This window comes from Callorhinus ursinus, unplaced genomic scaffold (genome assembly GCF_003265705.2).
Source record: "Callorhinus ursinus isolate GAN/ISIS: 27379988/994484 unplaced genomic scaffold, GSC_fseal_2.0 scaffold17, whole genome shotgun sequence".
Taxonomy (NCBI): Eukaryota; Metazoa; Chordata; class Mammalia; order Carnivora; family Otariidae; genus Callorhinus; species Callorhinus ursinus.
Window position 1 is genome coordinate 35,706,520 of NW_027397079.1, and position 16,085 is coordinate 35,722,604.

The window sequence follows — 16,085 nt, forward strand, 5'->3', positions numbered from 1 at the left end:
GAATGAGCCTGTCTAAGAGGATATTGCAATAAGAAATAAGAAACCCAAACTCAACCAGATTGGACAGTGCCAAAGCCCTCTGGGTAGGTACCTGGCTCTTGGGCAGTTGTGTTGGGTGGGATGGTGTCTTCTTAGGTTTAAGACTTTGGGGCACCTGGCTGGCTCGGTCGGTGGAGCATGCAACTCTTGATGTCGGGCTCGTGAGTTCAAGGCCCCACGTTAGACGTAGAGCTTACTTAAAAAAAAAAAAAAAAAAGACTCTGAAACACCAAATAGTCCCAAGAGAGCTAATTGAGGCAAGGTTTTGCTTGTTTGTGGACTCTGGAGACTTGACAAATTTATTCTCAGCTTCAAAATTTATACACTGGGGTCAGGGTGTGTGTGCAGTTAAATAGCTTTCCCACCTGCTGAATAAAAGAACACACATTCCCTGTAGAACATTTGGAAAATTTGGAAAATATGCAGAAGTAAATAAAATTCACACATAACCCATAGACAATATTTTGGTGTCTGTATGTCAGTCTTTTTCTATCCAAATATAGAAATAAAAAAATAATATTTAGGAGATTGAGATCATATTGTAAGCCATATTATATATTTAAAAAACTTATGATGAGTTTCTCCCTAATTCATTTAAAATTCTTTGAAAACATAGTTTTTTAATGATTGTGTAATATTTCCTTCTGTAAATGTCCCATAATTAAATTATCCCCTAATCATTGGGATATTCAGGACATTTCCAACTTGTTATTATTAATTCTAATGGAGTTGCCTTTTTAAAATTTTTAATCTTTATTTGCATCTTAGTTTATTTACTTGGATGGAATCCTAGAAGTAGAATTACTGGGTCAAAGGGTATGAACATTTTTTTTTTTTAAGATTTTATTTATTTATTTGACAGAGAGAGAGCACAAGTAGGCAGAGAGGCAGGCAGAGGGAGAGGGAGAAGCAGGCTCTCCACTGAGCAGGGAGCCCGACGTGGGGCTCGATCCCAGGACCCTGAGATCATGACCTGAGCCGAAGGCAGCCCCTTAACCGACTGAGCCACCCAGGCGCCCCAGGGTATGAACATTTTTAGCTCTCTTGTTACCTATTGCCAAATTGCTTTCCACAAAGATTCATGCTCCTATCCCGGGTGTATAAGAATCCTAAGACATCTTTTCAAGTAGATATTTGTTTCAAGCAACAATCTTCTCTTTATATTCTTGACCCTCTAGTGCCTCTGTCTCCCATTGGTGCATGTTCTTTTTTCCTCCGGGTTTTGGTCCCAGCTGTCTCTTTTATATTAATCAGCCTGATGAGGTTGTCAATTGCCTCAATTCCTAGGGGACAGTTTTATTATTTTTTTTCTTGGCTTAAATCTTCTCCAATAATGGAACCTAAGACATTGAAATGGTAGTCAAGGATTTATTTTGGACAGATGTCTCCCAGTGCCCTTCATCTCATTCTAAGGTGGGAAGCCCTTAACTCTTCTCATGAGCTTCATCTGGTCAACTGGCAAATGTTGGCTGGGAATCTTGGTTTAATTGACATTTAACCCATTTTCTGCTGCTGATCAGTTGGTAACTCAGTGCAAACTCACTTTTTGCTCAAAGTCTCCCTTTTACCATAAATTAAATATTTAACATATTTTCAAGCGCAGTACATACTTAGGAACTTATACACTGAAGAAATTTGAATCATATAAGGCTTTTGTTTTTTCTGGGGCGCCTGGGAGGCTCAGTCATTGCGCGTCTGCCTTCGGCTCGGGTCATGATCCCAGGGTCCTGGGATCGAGCCCCGCATCAGGTTCCCTGCTCCTCGGAAGGCCTGCTTCTCCCTCTCCCACTCCCCCTGCTTGTGTTCCCTCTTTCGCTGTGTCTCTCTCTGTCAAGTAAATAAATAAAATCTTAAAAAAAAAAAACTTTGCTCTTTTCTATTTTACTCTTCATTAAAATACATTCTTCAGTTATTTAGATTATGTGAGGCCATGTTTTGGTTTGGTTTGATGAGCGTGTGTGTGTGTGTGTGTGTGTGTGAGAGAGAGAGAGAGAGAGAGAGAGAACGAACGCATTACTGTATGTGCACGTAATTTGAATTGCATTTTACAAGATCCAGGAAGGAAGATGAAGCAGGAAGCAAACGTGAAAAAACATTCAGCCTCAGTAGGCATCATTATATATTTAAAACTAGCAACAGTTGGAAATGAGAACATTCAATGTATACAAGATTATAGAGATGGTAACAATATATTGCTGACTGCAAAGTAAACAGACAATGCTTTTAGTAAGCAGTTTTGTAATAGGTCTCAAGAATTGTAAAAGATCATTACCTATGCTCTAGTCATATTGTTGCTTGGAATTTGTGTATGCTGTTTCCATATGAAAGAAGAAACAAAGCATGAAAATAAGAATTTTCATAACATTTATAATAGTGAAAAGTTGAATATAGTCTGTCTAATCATAGAGAAATGGTTGAGTAAATTATAGTAAATGCAGTTCAGTAATGTTATGCAACCATTAAAAGCAATGATTATAAAGACTATGTAGCAACATGGAACATGTTTATGATATAATTTAAAAATTTTAAAAGGCCAATTAAGTGGAGAGGGGCATGAAAAAGCATGCAAAAATGAAAACGATTGGCTAGAGTGAATTTTTAAAAAATTCCAGCATCCTTATACTGTGATTTCTGGGAGAAATCACAGTATAAGGAAAATTCTAGGGAGGTTTGGCAAACTTTGGAAAGCGGGTACTGAGTTGGGTGGACCAAGGTCCTTTCCTGCACAGATCTTCTGTGTTCTTTGTCACCAGTGTGTTGTGAAGACTCTGCAGCTACTTGCTAGGAGGTTTCATTATGCTCTTAGAGCAGAGGTGAAGGGGCTCGCCTGGGAGAGGGGTATCTGATGCTGCACCCCAGTGAGAACACTCACCATGTTGTCCCAGGAGATGGGGAGAGAGTCATTGTCAGGGTATGGGGCCTAGGACATGGGTTGGGGGCAAGTCCTGGGATAGAGCACCTATGTCACCCTCCACTCAATAGTTTTACAGTGGGAAACTTGGATTAAAATGAAATTTAAGATAACAAGGGATTTTAAAGAGTCAGAAAACAGGCTAAAACTAATTGGAGGGATGTAGAAAGAATGGTACAAATATTTGCCTGGGTCTTAGTAGGGGAATTTGGGGTGACAGTATGTATGTGTGCATCAAGGTGTTTCTCTTCCCTTATGACTCAATTACTAGCACTTCCCTTTCTCCCCTCACTGCCCAGTTGTTGGGGCTGGGCATGGGGTGGCAGAGATCACTGGATTAGGGGGGCCTTTTCAGGAAAAAGAGGAGGAGCCAGGGGGCCTTGGAGGATGGTGGCGGCAGGTTGAAGAGCAGAGAGAGGGGGTTGGGGGGTCGGGAGAAGCAGGCTCCCTGTACCAAACCTTAGCCTCTCTTCTGATAAGGGATGAAAAGTGGGGTCAGAATGAACTGACAGAGGATTGGGGGTTAGGACGTCAGGTTTGTGTTTGGTGCGCCATCTTTGAGTATGTTGCTTCTGTGTGGGCCGGCTAGGCATAACAGCATTTCCCTGTGATGCTTGGTTCTCCTGCAGCCCATGCTTCTCCCCTGCCTCCCACATTCTTGATGAGCTCCGTGACTCAGCTGCTTCCCAGGACATCCGAGCAGCTTTTTTTTCTGGCGATAGAACCACAGTCAGGAGAAGTAACCAAAATTCTTTTTGTTCTCCTTCCTTTTTCCCATGGAGGTGGGGAGCCCCCTGCACAAAAGCAGCCTGTTGGAGGATTGTAGACAGTGCCTTCTCTGGCCTGTGACCTGACAAAAAGGCTGGCACTGATCAATCCTGTAGGCTGAAAAGGGAACATTTGAAAGGCAGCAGTAAGCTGGATGCCATGCTTACCAGCTGGGTCTAAAGACAGTCGGCTTGGTTACCCCCCCTGCAGTTTATATGCTTTCTCTTAGAGATGTCCTAGGAGTGTTAGCAGTCCTGAAACTTCTGGAAATTCTGTCTCTGTGGCTGGGCTGGCATCAAGGGAATTTGCTTGGTTTTCTTGGGGTTTGGGTGAGCTCCCTCATCCCAACTGGGCGGCTGTGCACAGGACCGTGCATGGGATGCTTTGGACATCCCAGCCTTTCTGCATGGGACTCCGATTTCCTTCTGATTCTCTGGGGGGAAGCTGCATCCTTTCTCAGGGGTATGCTCCTTCCCAGCCAAAGCCAGGCCTCCTGCCTTCCTGTCTTTGACCCAGTGTCTGCTAGAAGACTTGAAATTCCTCCCCTGGTGCTTGTTCCTGACTCTTGACTCCAGCCCACCCTTCCCCTTTCCGGACCTCACGCTTGCCTGGCTGTGGAACTGCAGCTGGGATGGAGGGTTCGCTGGGAAAGCACCGGGAGAGCAGGGGTCCGGCTGTGCGACCTGTGACCGCCAAGATGCTCCTTGCCGCCGTGGTTCTCCACTTCCTTCATATTGCTACTTCCTTCTCCACCATCTTCCCAGGTTTTGTCCTTTCTCACCTTCTCTTTTCCTTCTTTCCTTCCTTTTAGCTGTGCTTTTTCACCTTTGTCCCATTTCTCTGCCGGCTGTATTCTTTTGGCCGCCACCGTTACCAGCAAGTAGCCATGGGCCCCTGACCCATGTCCCTTCTGACTGTCATCTGTCCCCATCAGGAATCTGGCCTGATCTTAACCTGCAGTCAAGGATTTTTTGTTCCCTGGTATCTTTGTGTGTGTGCGTGTGCACACGTGGGCTTGCACACACTCACATGAGTGTTGGGGGGGCACTTTTTCTTGGGTCTGCCCCTCCACACTGCCAGGCCCCCATGGGGGTGGGAGAGAACAGACCATGCCACCAGTTGCCACCCTTTGAGTGAGCCTAATCTTTTTTTTTTTTTAAGACTTTATTTTATTTATTTGAGACAGAGAGAGAGAGAGCACAAGAGGGGGTAGGGTGAGAGGGAGAAACAGACTCCCCACCGAGCAGGGAGCCCGATGCGGGACCCGATCCCGGGACTCCGGGATCATGACCTGAGCCGAAGGCAGTCGCCCAACCAACTGAGCCACCCAGGCGCCCAAGTGAGCCTAATCTTGTGGGAATGTGGGACTGACCTGCCTTGGGCCTGGACGACTCTGGGTGTGGCATCTTGGTAGCTTCCTTGCTGACCCAGCGTTGTGGTGCACGCATGGCCTCAAGCCAGCCGGCTCCCCACTTTGCTTAGGGCCTTGGTGGGCTTGGGTCACAGTGAGTTTTGCTTGTTGAAGCCAAGCGGGGCCCAGTGGTGGGTGGTGTCTGTCCTTGAAAGTCAGAATGTCATGTGGTGTTTTCTGACCCTGGTGGGGGTGTTCTACCTGTGCCCTGTGCTGTGATCCAGGTTGGGTGTAACTGCTTATTGGAAGGTGCTCATCCTCCTTGGGGAGGAGAATAGAGCCCCTGCCCTTCGTCTGGCTCTCCAGAGAGTCAGAAGGAAATCACGTGGAGAAAGGAGGCTGGATTGAAGGTGAAGCTTGTCTGTCATCCTCAGAGACCCTGTTGGAGCCAGTGAAGGTGTTCATTGGTTGGGGCCTTCTCATTCCTCATTCTTCCAGTCATAAGTGGCCTTTGGGTAACAGCAGAGTGAAGTGAGTGAAGCTAGGGCTGAGGGATGTGGCCCTCAGATTTAATTCCTTCATGGAGCTAGAGGGTTTGCTCTTGATGACTGAATTCCTGGCAACGTTTTATATGAGTATTTGAGTTGGACCTTAAATATTTTCTGAGTTTCTTTATGTATAAAATTGGGTTATGGCTTACTTTACAAGGCTTTTGTGAAGGGCAATAAAAATACCTAGTGGTTTATGAAATGTTTAATGTGTGCCAGGCACTTAATTCTCACCAAAATCTTAGGAGGTGTAGGTACCACTATTATCCCTGTTTTACAGGTGCAGAAACTGAAGCTCAGGAAGATGATAGCTTGCAGTCACACACTTATTAAGGGGCTAAAACTGGAATTAGAACCCAGGTCCCTGATCTCGGCTTATTTCCTCTTTATATGTAAAGTTGCCCGAGGCTCTGCTTGGCACACAGTAGCGCCTCAGGAAACTTAGTTGAGTACCTGCTCATGCATTTTGCTGGCTGTGTGTGGAACAGAATTGAGAGAGGTTTCCAGGGTCTGGTTGGGGTGGAACAATTGGTGCTCTGGGGAAGGAGGGCCGATGAGAGAGAGAGCCTAGCTTCTCACAGAGGTGAGTCAAGCCAGAGTGAAGTTCTTACAGGTCCTGAGGCAGGATGAGATTCACCTTCCTCCTCATCACCTCCCTTCCTCCTGCCACGCAGGGTGATGTGAGCAGAGCCCAGGAATGCCTTATGTGGATCGACAGAACCGAATCTGTGGGTTTCTGGACATCGAGGAGAATGAGAACAGTGGCAAGTTTCTACGGAGGTACTTTATTCTGGACACCCAGGCCAACTGCCTTCTCTGGTACATGGACAACCCCCAGGTGAGAGGCTGCATGGGAAGGTGGCGGCAGGGGGGGGGGGGGGTGGCTGGCCTGGGAGGAATGCCAGTGGGATTAGCCTCAAGGGCTTCAGCTCCTGTGGGCAGCATCAAACTGGTAGTCAGTGAGGAGGGGAAAAAACCCCCATCAAACACATATACACACACAGGGAACCATCCCAGATGTTAGCTTGAGGAAAAGGAAGCTCATCTCTCCTGCCCCTGGGAATCTGGTATCTTTTCTTGCACTCAGGAATTGAACACTCGCAGAAGTCCAGGAGAGGCTGGCCCGGCTTGTTCCGGGCTCCAGGGTATGGCTTGCTGTCTTTCACCAACCTTGTTATGGCTGTGGCCTCATGACCACTCCTGTTCTTCCAGTCTGGGGCCCCTCCCTGGCAGAGAATGTGGCCTGGTTCCTTGAGCTGGACAGATGTTGGACTGCTTCGGTCTCGTTCATCAGGGAGTCATAGATCATAGAATCCTGGTTTGGAGGTGACTTTGGTGGTCACCTGGTTTTGCCTCTTCGTGCTACAGATGAGAAACTGAGTCTTAGACATTGACTTCATCAAGGACACGGCCAGAAGTAGGTGACTTGCCTGCATTTTGTGGCAGTCAGACCCTCTACTTTCTGTTGCTCAGCCTGGGAATCCCTGGAGTTGTCACTGGTATGGGAAAAAGTCTCAAGTCTTTTTTTTTTTTTTTTTCTGGTGCTGTGAGTGCTGCTGGCTCTTTCCTTCCCACTGCCCTGGAGCAGTTCGGTGGACCGAGGCCCCAAAGATTGGTATGGCCCCTGAATGTCAAGTTCACGGCTCATAGCCATGTTGCGGCTAGGAGGGGTCGGGGCTGAGATCCTAGCTCTGGTTGAGAGACTTGGGAAGAGGAAAGTCTGGAGTGTTAGGGGATGGATTTATGCTTTAAGATGTGCAGTGGAGAAAGATCACTGTGAGTCTCTAGGTCATTATCCAGGGATTAACCCTCTAGAGGCCTTTGGCATTTGTCCTCTGGATTTGGTGGCTGAGAGGAAACGCTACAGATAAAGAAAATATACTCAGGTTAGCTGCCACTTAGTCACCTTCTCCAGGAAAGACTTAACCCTAAATAGAATTGTGCCCCATGTGTCACCCCACATCCCTGATAAACCTTCTGTTGATTACTTTCATCTGAAGTGCTGGGCTCACAGGATGAAACCTACATATGGACACTTATGTCCTTGACTTAGCCTGGAATGCTTGCCTCTGATAATGTTTTGGTCTTGGGTTTGCCTTCTGGCCCTACTCTGTCATTTTCCCTGCCTTTGCTCTGTACAGGTGCCCACAGCTGGGTCAACAGATCCACTGTGAAAGGAAGTAGCACTGTTGGAGGAGCTTGGGATCAAGCCTTTGTTGCTGTAGACTTGGCTTCTGGCATGCCAGGGGTGAGCCCCGAGTGACTCATGGTCTCTGGGTTTTATCATTCCCTTTCCCTTTTTCTCCCTTTGTATACTTTCTCCCACTCATCTGTCATATTAGCTAGGGTAACTTGAAAGTATTTTTGTCTTGACATATGTGCGTACTGCCATGCTTCCTGCTAGGACTGTTCTTAATCCAAATGCACTTGCCTAGGAAATCCTGACTAACTGTAGGCAGCCACCTCCTCTGAGAGCTGGTCCCTCCTTCACAGCCTGGACCACAGGCTGAGAATCTTGCTGTCAGTGACAGATCACCCAGGGCCACCTTGTCACCATCTCAGATTTCAGATGTTGCCAGTTGTTGGGATTTCCCTTGCTCTGTCCTGCCCACTGATTTGACTGTTCTTTGGTTCTAGAACCTGCACTGACCTCGAATGCTCTGCCATGGGCTGCCTCACTGGGAGCTCTGGGGTCAGCCTCTGCAGCAGGTCCTACCCTGTGCTAGGGGCCTCCTGCACTTCCCTGCTGACCCAGCTCTCAGGATGCTCTTGGAGCTAGAGTCTTCTTTGAGTTTGAGTTATCAAATGGAACTCATGGCCACTGCAGGAGAGTCTTTACATTTTCCCTGGAAGCAGAGATTTCAGCTGGCTTGGCCTGTGCCGAAAAAAAAAAACAGTCTTGCTGTGGCAGAGAAATAGTTCTGAACATTTCACTCCGCCTGTCGAAGAGCTTAGCTCTTTGTCATGTTAGTGGCCAAATAGCCATCCTAGATTTGAGAGTGGCTATTTTTATAAGTTGTAAAAGAGTATCAGTGAACATTTATGAGTATGTGGCAAGCACTGTTCTAAAGACTTCAGTGGGTTTTCATTTCATTCCGACATGTCTGATTGGTAGGTATTATTGTCCTCATTCTAAAGGTGACGTGGGTAAGGCAGAGAGGGAAGAATTTGCCCCCAGTTACACAATGAGAAAGTAGCAGAGCTGGGATCCCGGCGCTGGCGATCTCTGACACTGTTGGGCTCCGGTTCCCCTTTCCTTTCCTTTCCTTTCCTTTCCTTTCCTTTCCTTTCCTTTCCTTTCCTCTTTCCTTTCCTCTTTCCTTTCCTCTTTCCTTTCCTCTTTCCTTTCCTCTTTCCTTTCCTTTCCTTCCTTTTCTTTATATTTTAAAGATTTTACTTATTTATTTGACAGAGAGAGACACGGCAAGAGAGGGAACACAAGCAGGGGGAGTGGGAGAGGGAGAAGCAGGCTTCCCGCCGAGCAGGGAGCCCGATGCGGGGCTCGATCCCAACCTGAACCGAAGGCAGATGCTTAACGACTGAGCCACCCAGGCGCCCCACCATCTTACTTTTATAGGGAAAAGGAGACTCCTGATATGTTATCTTAGTTAATAGGCACTCATAAGCGGGGGCTTCTCTCAACCCACGTCTCTGATCTTTGCCTGTCGAAGCTACTTGGTAGTTGGTGTTTCTGGAGCCTGGTTTTACTCCCACTCCCACTCCCACTACTATTACTTTTAACTGCTGGTTATGCTTCCTGAGTGTGGGATGCTTTACGTATATCGTCTCATGGAGTCCTTCCAGTGATCCTGGGACTCAGGGGCTATTATCACTCGGGAAGTACTCTGCAAGGTGCCAGAAGTTTGGCACCTTTTTCAAGGTCACACAGGTATAGCGCTGGAGTTGGTGCCAGGTCTGTGTGACTCCAGTGTCTGCGCTCTTCCCCTGTGTCCACCTCCTCCTCCCGATGTCTGGGCTCAGCCCTGTGCACGGTCCTGGGGACTATATGGGAGGTGAATTCAGTGAAGTCCTTGCCACCAGGAAGCTTCAGGTTTAGTTGGAGAGATGAAAACAACACCCACAACTGCGGTGCTAAAAATCTTGGTGCACCTTTATAACAAGATAGCGCATTGTTGAGTTGAACGGCCCAGATGCTAGTAGCTTGGCTGAAGGAGAAGGGGCTGCCATTTTCCTCTGCGGCTGCCCATCTAAGGAAGACGCAGGGCCTCAAGTTGGAGTCTCAGATGGAAAGTTGTCAGGCCTGGGAGATAAGAGATCAAGGCTCTGCCACGAAGTTATTTTGTACATTAGGTAAGTTATTTATCCTCTCCGGGCTATAGGTACTCTAGATGATTTTTAACATGGCTTTTAGCCCCTCAATTCCTGAAGGGCTAAGAAGAGTGAACTCCTGGAGTTTAGCAACATTGCTTAATGCATATTTGCTAAATGCATAAATACATCCTGTGTGCTATACACCAGTATAGATGCTGAGGCTCCAACAGTGAATAGACCAAATCTTTGCCTTCATGGAGCTTACGCTGTAGGTGAGAAATGTGGCAGGGAGAGTGGGGTCCCCCTTCATGGAGATCCAGATAAGGAAGGATGGGTGAGATAGATCATTACCACAAGTGATTTCCATTTGTAGGGCATTTTAAAAGTTTAGGTATGTTTTCACTTATAATATCTCTTTTGATTGTTATGCACCCTATCCCAGGCAGAGCGGCAGGGGAAGTGGAGGGTATTTCTGGATGAGGGCAATAGCAGTCGTTTGGAAGCCTCTGAGGCAGCAGCAAGGAGGAAGGTGAGCTTCCTGGTCAGAGGGGATTTAAGGTCAGGTTCTCCAGAAGAAGATCCCAAGACCAGGAATCAGGCACCGAGTCAAGGATTTGTACCAAGTTCGTTTCCTTCCTTCCTTCCTTCCTTCCTTCCTTCCTTCCTTCCTTCCTTCCTTCCTTCCTTCCTTTTCCTTCCTTTCTTTCTTTTTAAGATTTTATTTATTTATTTGAGAGACAGAGAGAGCATGAGTGGGGGAAGGGCCAGGAGAGGGAGAAGCAGATTGCTCACTGAGTGGGGAGCCCGATGTAGGGCTCCATCCCGGGACCCTGAGATCATGACCTGAGCTGAAGTCAGATGCTTAACTGACTGAGCCACCCAGGCGCCCCTGGGCCAAGTTTTTTCTTAAGAAAATGTTCTCCTGGAAACCGTCAAGAGAGCTGGGAAGCAGGACAGGGAAGCAGAGGAAGCCAGACAAGGGTCTGAGCTCAAACAGAAGTTGGCAAAGGGTAGGCCTCAGCCCGAGGCTGCAGTGGGGCTCAAAGTAAGTTAGGTCTCAGAGTTGTCCAAGGGAGGTGGGCTTTCACATGCCCCACTGGACAGTCACTGGTTTCGGTTCTACAAATGTGGGCAAAACAGCTCCAGGAGCCTGAAGGCTGCCCTGCGCTCACAGGACATATAGCAGGTATGCATTAGGGGTCAGCATGCATGTTCCAGGTACAGCCCTAAATGTCTGATAGAATTTAGAGCTGATGTGGTAAAGTATGAAATCCAGGTTTTTGATACAGGCAGTGGTGACACCAGACCGATATGGGATGAAACCCATTAGCTGAATAGGACCCCTATAAATGGAAAGTTTCAGTATTATTGCTTATGGCCACTGATCCAGCTAGTGCATTTAAAAATCAATATGCTGACAATATCAAGCACACAAATAGTTCTTGAATAGAAACAAACATTGGCTGGATTTCCGTGAAAACATTACTATGATATTATGGCTTCAGCACCTGTATTTGAATTTAATATTGGTCCCTATCATGAGAGAGGAGATAAAATACCTTAATTAGGCTGCCGTACTTTATTACAGTGACCTGCAGAGTGACTAACTATGTTTTAATTGCACAGCAACGCTTATGTTCCAGCCTTGTGAGGCCCACTTGACTAAGTAATTGCAAGACTAAATTATATAGCCCTGAACAAAGGATAAACAGAAGCATGAACGTACTATTGCATTAGATGGTTGTTCTTATCAAATTTACTCTGTAAAGCGTATTTTCTGTCTATTGCTAAAAAATACTCAGATGCTTTTACTTTCCAAAGACCATGATGTGAATTATGGATCATTGTAACATTCAGAAAGATGGTATCTCTCCTGGTAACTCTGGGGCCACAATGAGAGCCCTTTGCTTTTTTTTTTTTTTTTTTTTTTAAATCTGAAAGCATTTCTTTTGTTGAAAGGGGCAAGGAGCTTTAGCTGTGTTAAAAAGATGGATATTTGGCTATTTTGGCTATTTGGATATTTTAGTAGAAAGAATACCGTAGTGTGGTAGGAATATATAGAACATATAAATAAATGGACAGTAGTTTTGTCTTAAAGGCTATGTGAAAATTAGTATTTTTTAAAATTGTGAGGTTTTTGTCAGAAGCCTCCTTGAGCAAAATTTGGCTGAAATCCATCAATATTTAAAAGATTTTTGCATCATAGGCTTCACCCTGTCAAAATACCAAGAGCCAGTAAGATAACTTAAAAAAAAATAGCCAATACATGCATATGCTACAGAATTCAAAATGTGGGACCACTGATCTAGTGACAAGTTCCTCCCTCCCAGTTCTGTCCGCCAGCCACATAGTCCTCTAGCCAGAGGCAGCCCACATTACCAGTTTCTTACGTGTCTGTCCAGAGATGTTCTCTGCATATACAAGCATCATGAGACTTTTCACACCTCTAGCAATTGTTTTGCTGGAGCAAAGTGTTTTTCAGTCATGGATTTTGTGTTATTGGTACATTAATGACTTTGGACTACATGGTATATTTCCATGTAGTCAAATGATTTCAAGGGCCAAGTAGAATTTCTGGCAGGCTTTTGTCCATACTGTCTGTTAGAGGCAGGATGCAGAATTCCTTTGGGAAAAAAAAGATTTCAAGCAACAGGTCTGTACTTTTACCATAATGCAAATTCCGCTAAGGGAAAATTATTAATGTTTGTTTTTTAGAATTAAAATTATGTATGACTTATTGAGAATTAACATAAAATACTATAGTAATCTTGTGTGTTTTTTAAAACAATCCTCATTTTCTTTATCACAAGATGGTACTTTGTCTAAATTAAAAGGAAGTGAAAACCAAGAGGCACTTTGGGACAATTGTGTTCATAGCACTACTTAGTATTAAAGTCTAACCAAAGGAGAGGGAAGCTGTGAAACTTAGCCAAGGTTTTACCAAAGTGGAACTGTGGTGAAACTGTTCTAAGTTTTCTTAAAATTTGCCTTTGGTTTTATTGTTGTTAATGTTTTGCTTTGAGATTTCAACCTTCAGTGTTTGATATATCTATTGTATATGTCTACTTTTATGTGTTTGTATAACTATTTATATACAAAAGAATGCCATTTTACCATTCAAATAATGTCTCCAAGGCAAAGCAGGCAACTGTGTATTTGGGAGGGGGCTGCATATTAGATTTTGCTCCCAAGCCCATTTTCTTAGTTTCCATCCCTTGAGCGCAGGACAACTCGATGTGTACCTGAATTAGGGAAACACCCATTTTTTTTTTTTTTTTTTAGCCTCGTGTCCTCATCTGTAAAACAGGGGTAATGATATTATCTCTATCCCTGACATAGTTGCTGTGAAGATTAAATAAAGTAATGTATGTGGAAGTGCTTGCATAAACTCTAAAGTATTATGGAGATGTCATTTGCTGACAGCGAGGCATTTGTCTTAGGCGTCCTGGAATGTCGTCGGCGGTGGTGCGCAGGGAACAGAGAGGAAGGGACTGATGGAGAGCCCACGGGAAGGAAGAAAATGTCAGGCCCGGTGACTGATGGGAGGATGAAGGAGAGCAGTCGGAGGGTTAGTGCTGGGCTGACCGGGAGAGAAGGTGGAACCACTGACAGACACGGGGCAGTGGGGAATGGAGCCGATTCCAGGACGGAGGGACCATGACTCCTGAGTTTGAGGCACGTGTGGAGGAGGCTGCCTTGAGCACAGGGGTGAAGGGCTTGGCTTATTGACTTTAAAGTTTTAGAACCATTTCAGTGGCCAGTGGTTGGAGTTTTGGAACCCGAACATGTCCTGGGGATTATCTAGGGCCCAGGTCTTGGACCATGTCTTTAGGTCACTATCACCAGGACTGAGGGAGGGAAATAAAGGGGCTGGGCATGTGGTGGCCAAGAGACTTACCCCTCATGAAATCTATCCTGGCTGAAGCGGGTGCTGATGCAGGTCGACGGTCAACAGAGAGGAGGCATTCAGACAATAGAACGCAAGCATTGCACCAACAGAGCGGTCCATGATGCAAAGCTGACTTTTCTGGAAGGCAAGGGTTAAATGCATATTTTGAACTAGAGAATGAGGAGAGTAGCCATGGGCATTTCACCCTTCCTCAAGTTAGTATCAGGAAGTGGAGCTACGGAATGGAGGGGAGGAGATGTGTTTGATACCAGGGCAGCAAGTTAGGCCACTGTCTGGGTCACCTAATGCCTGGAAATAGCTTGGTTACTTTCCTTTTGTTACTCTCCCATTCTGGGGCGGGGGCTGTAGAATGTGGGGCAGAGGGAATTATGCTCTCCCCTCCGTTCCCATCAGACAGCTCTTCTTAGGCGAGTCTTTTTTTTCAGAGAGTCTGTGTCTGGCCTCGGTTTCTGGTGTTTGAGTTGTGGTTTCGGCCTCTGGGCAGCCATGGTGGCTCATGGCCTAGCTGTGGGATTTCTGTATACATCCCCCCTCCCCCTCCCCCTTGTTGACCAGGAAGCTGGTTTTGACTGCCTGATGTGTTCTGCTAGGCACCCTGGAGGGAGAGAAGGGAAGGTAAGGAGGCATCTTTTTTCCCCCTTTCCACTCCAAATCCCTGGTCTTTCGGAGTTTGGCACCCAAGAGCCAGTTTGACCAGTTCCTGCCCTGCCCAGCTTGGGCAACTGTCGAGGGCCTCTTCTGGTGTAACCCTGCTGGTCCTGCTCTTGTATTTACCTTTCATTGATAATCAACTCTTAGATAATGAGTAGGTCCTTGTACATTTGAAGGCTTGTCTCACGGGAGGTGGCATGGCGTAGAGGGAAAGCGTGTGAGACTGGGGAATCAGGAAGGGTTGGGTTTGAATACTGGCCTGACTGCTCACCGCGTGTGTGACCTTGGGCTTGCTTTACCTGCTCAGTCCTTAGTTTCTTCATCTGTAAAATGGGATTGTTAGGATTAAGTGACAATGTGCAGGAGTACCTAGAGTACCTAGCAGCCAGGCCTGGTGCAAATTAACTCTAAATATACGTCAGTTTCCTTTTTCCTTCCTCAAGCTGTGCTTTGCCGAAGCACTAGATTGATGGTGGGAGTTACAGGCTCTATCTCTATTCAGCTCCCTGAGGAAGTCATTTCCCCACCTTGAGCCTTAGAGGACTCATGTGGCAAATGATGAGGGATCACCAGAACCCTTTAATGGTGTTGCTCTGTGAATTTATGACTCTGTAGTTAGTCATTTCTGTGCTCCTTGTTACTCTTATTAGAAGATGGGAAAGGGAGTAGGAGACACTACTAGGGTAAAATTTTCTATTTCAAAACAAGAGATAATGTTGCTTCTGGAAAAGGCTTACTGTGGGAGGTTTGTCACATCTCTCTGTGGGCCTCTCAGCTCCTTCCTTGGTGATGGAAAAGAATAAACCCTCCGCTTTCCACTCATGGGGAGCGGGAGCTTCTTTGAGGCCCTTGGTGGCAGAAGAACACTTGAGCAAGAAGGAAGGTGTTGGCAGTGTCTTCATAAAAACTGTCAGTCATTTAATGGGAACCTGCCCTGTGCCCTACAGTGTTTCGGAAAATTGAGAATGCTTCTGACTTACAGACATCCTCACGTCCAGTGGCTGCCAGCCATGCGTGGCACTGGAATCCCCTTTTCCGCTGCCCTGCCCTTCCCTTCCTCTCTGTTTATTGCTGGTGCAGCAACCAAGGTCACCCTGTGGGCTGCCGCTGGGCGTGGCTTTCTCACCAGCTGCTGCATCTCTAGTGCGGAGTCAGCAGGACCAGCCCATGTGTGCAGCAGTGGTCCTCAAAATGGGCAGCACCGTGGAATCACTGGGGTGCTTGAAAAACATAGAGGTGCATGGGCCCTACCCCAGATCAGTTAAAACCCTGGGAATGAGGCGTGGGTATTAGTTTGTTTAAAAATATCTGCAGGTGGGTCCCATAAGCAGCCTTCCTACCAGCCTGTCTTCACTCCCCACCCGCTCAGATGCTCTCATTTCAGATGCTTCCCTTGACCCTCTTGTTGTTGGGGCTCAGTCCTTTTATGCCCCCTCCACCCGATTCGTGTCCCTCAGGAACCCTGCCTGGGGTCATGGAAACTGCAAACTCAAGTGACAGCCCAGTTCAAAACATGAACGAGTCTTTCCAAAGAAACATCGTCCGCCAAAGGTGGATGGGAGGTCTTTGGTACTGAGTGTAGCAGGCTTTTAGGGACTAGTTTGGGAACTTAACCACTAAGCAAGTAGTGTTTTT

General features: G+C 46.4%; 1 protein-coding gene across 4 annotated transcripts in view; it reads left to right on the top strand.

The window, feature by feature from the left end:
* PLEKHA2 (pleckstrin homology domain containing A2) overlaps positions 1–16,085 on the top strand; it is a 74,482-nt gene that overhangs the window by 21,692 nt on the left and 36,705 nt on the right. For all 4 annotated transcript variants that reach the window (XM_025886201.2, XM_025886199.2, XM_025886200.2 and 1 more), the window contains one exon: positions 6,292–6,455. In XM_025886201.2, coding sequence (XP_025741986.1) covers positions 6,315–6,455 — 141 coding nt within the window. In that variant the 5' untranslated portion in view covers positions 6,292–6,314. The remainder of the gene's footprint in view (positions 1–6,291; positions 6,456–16,085) is intronic.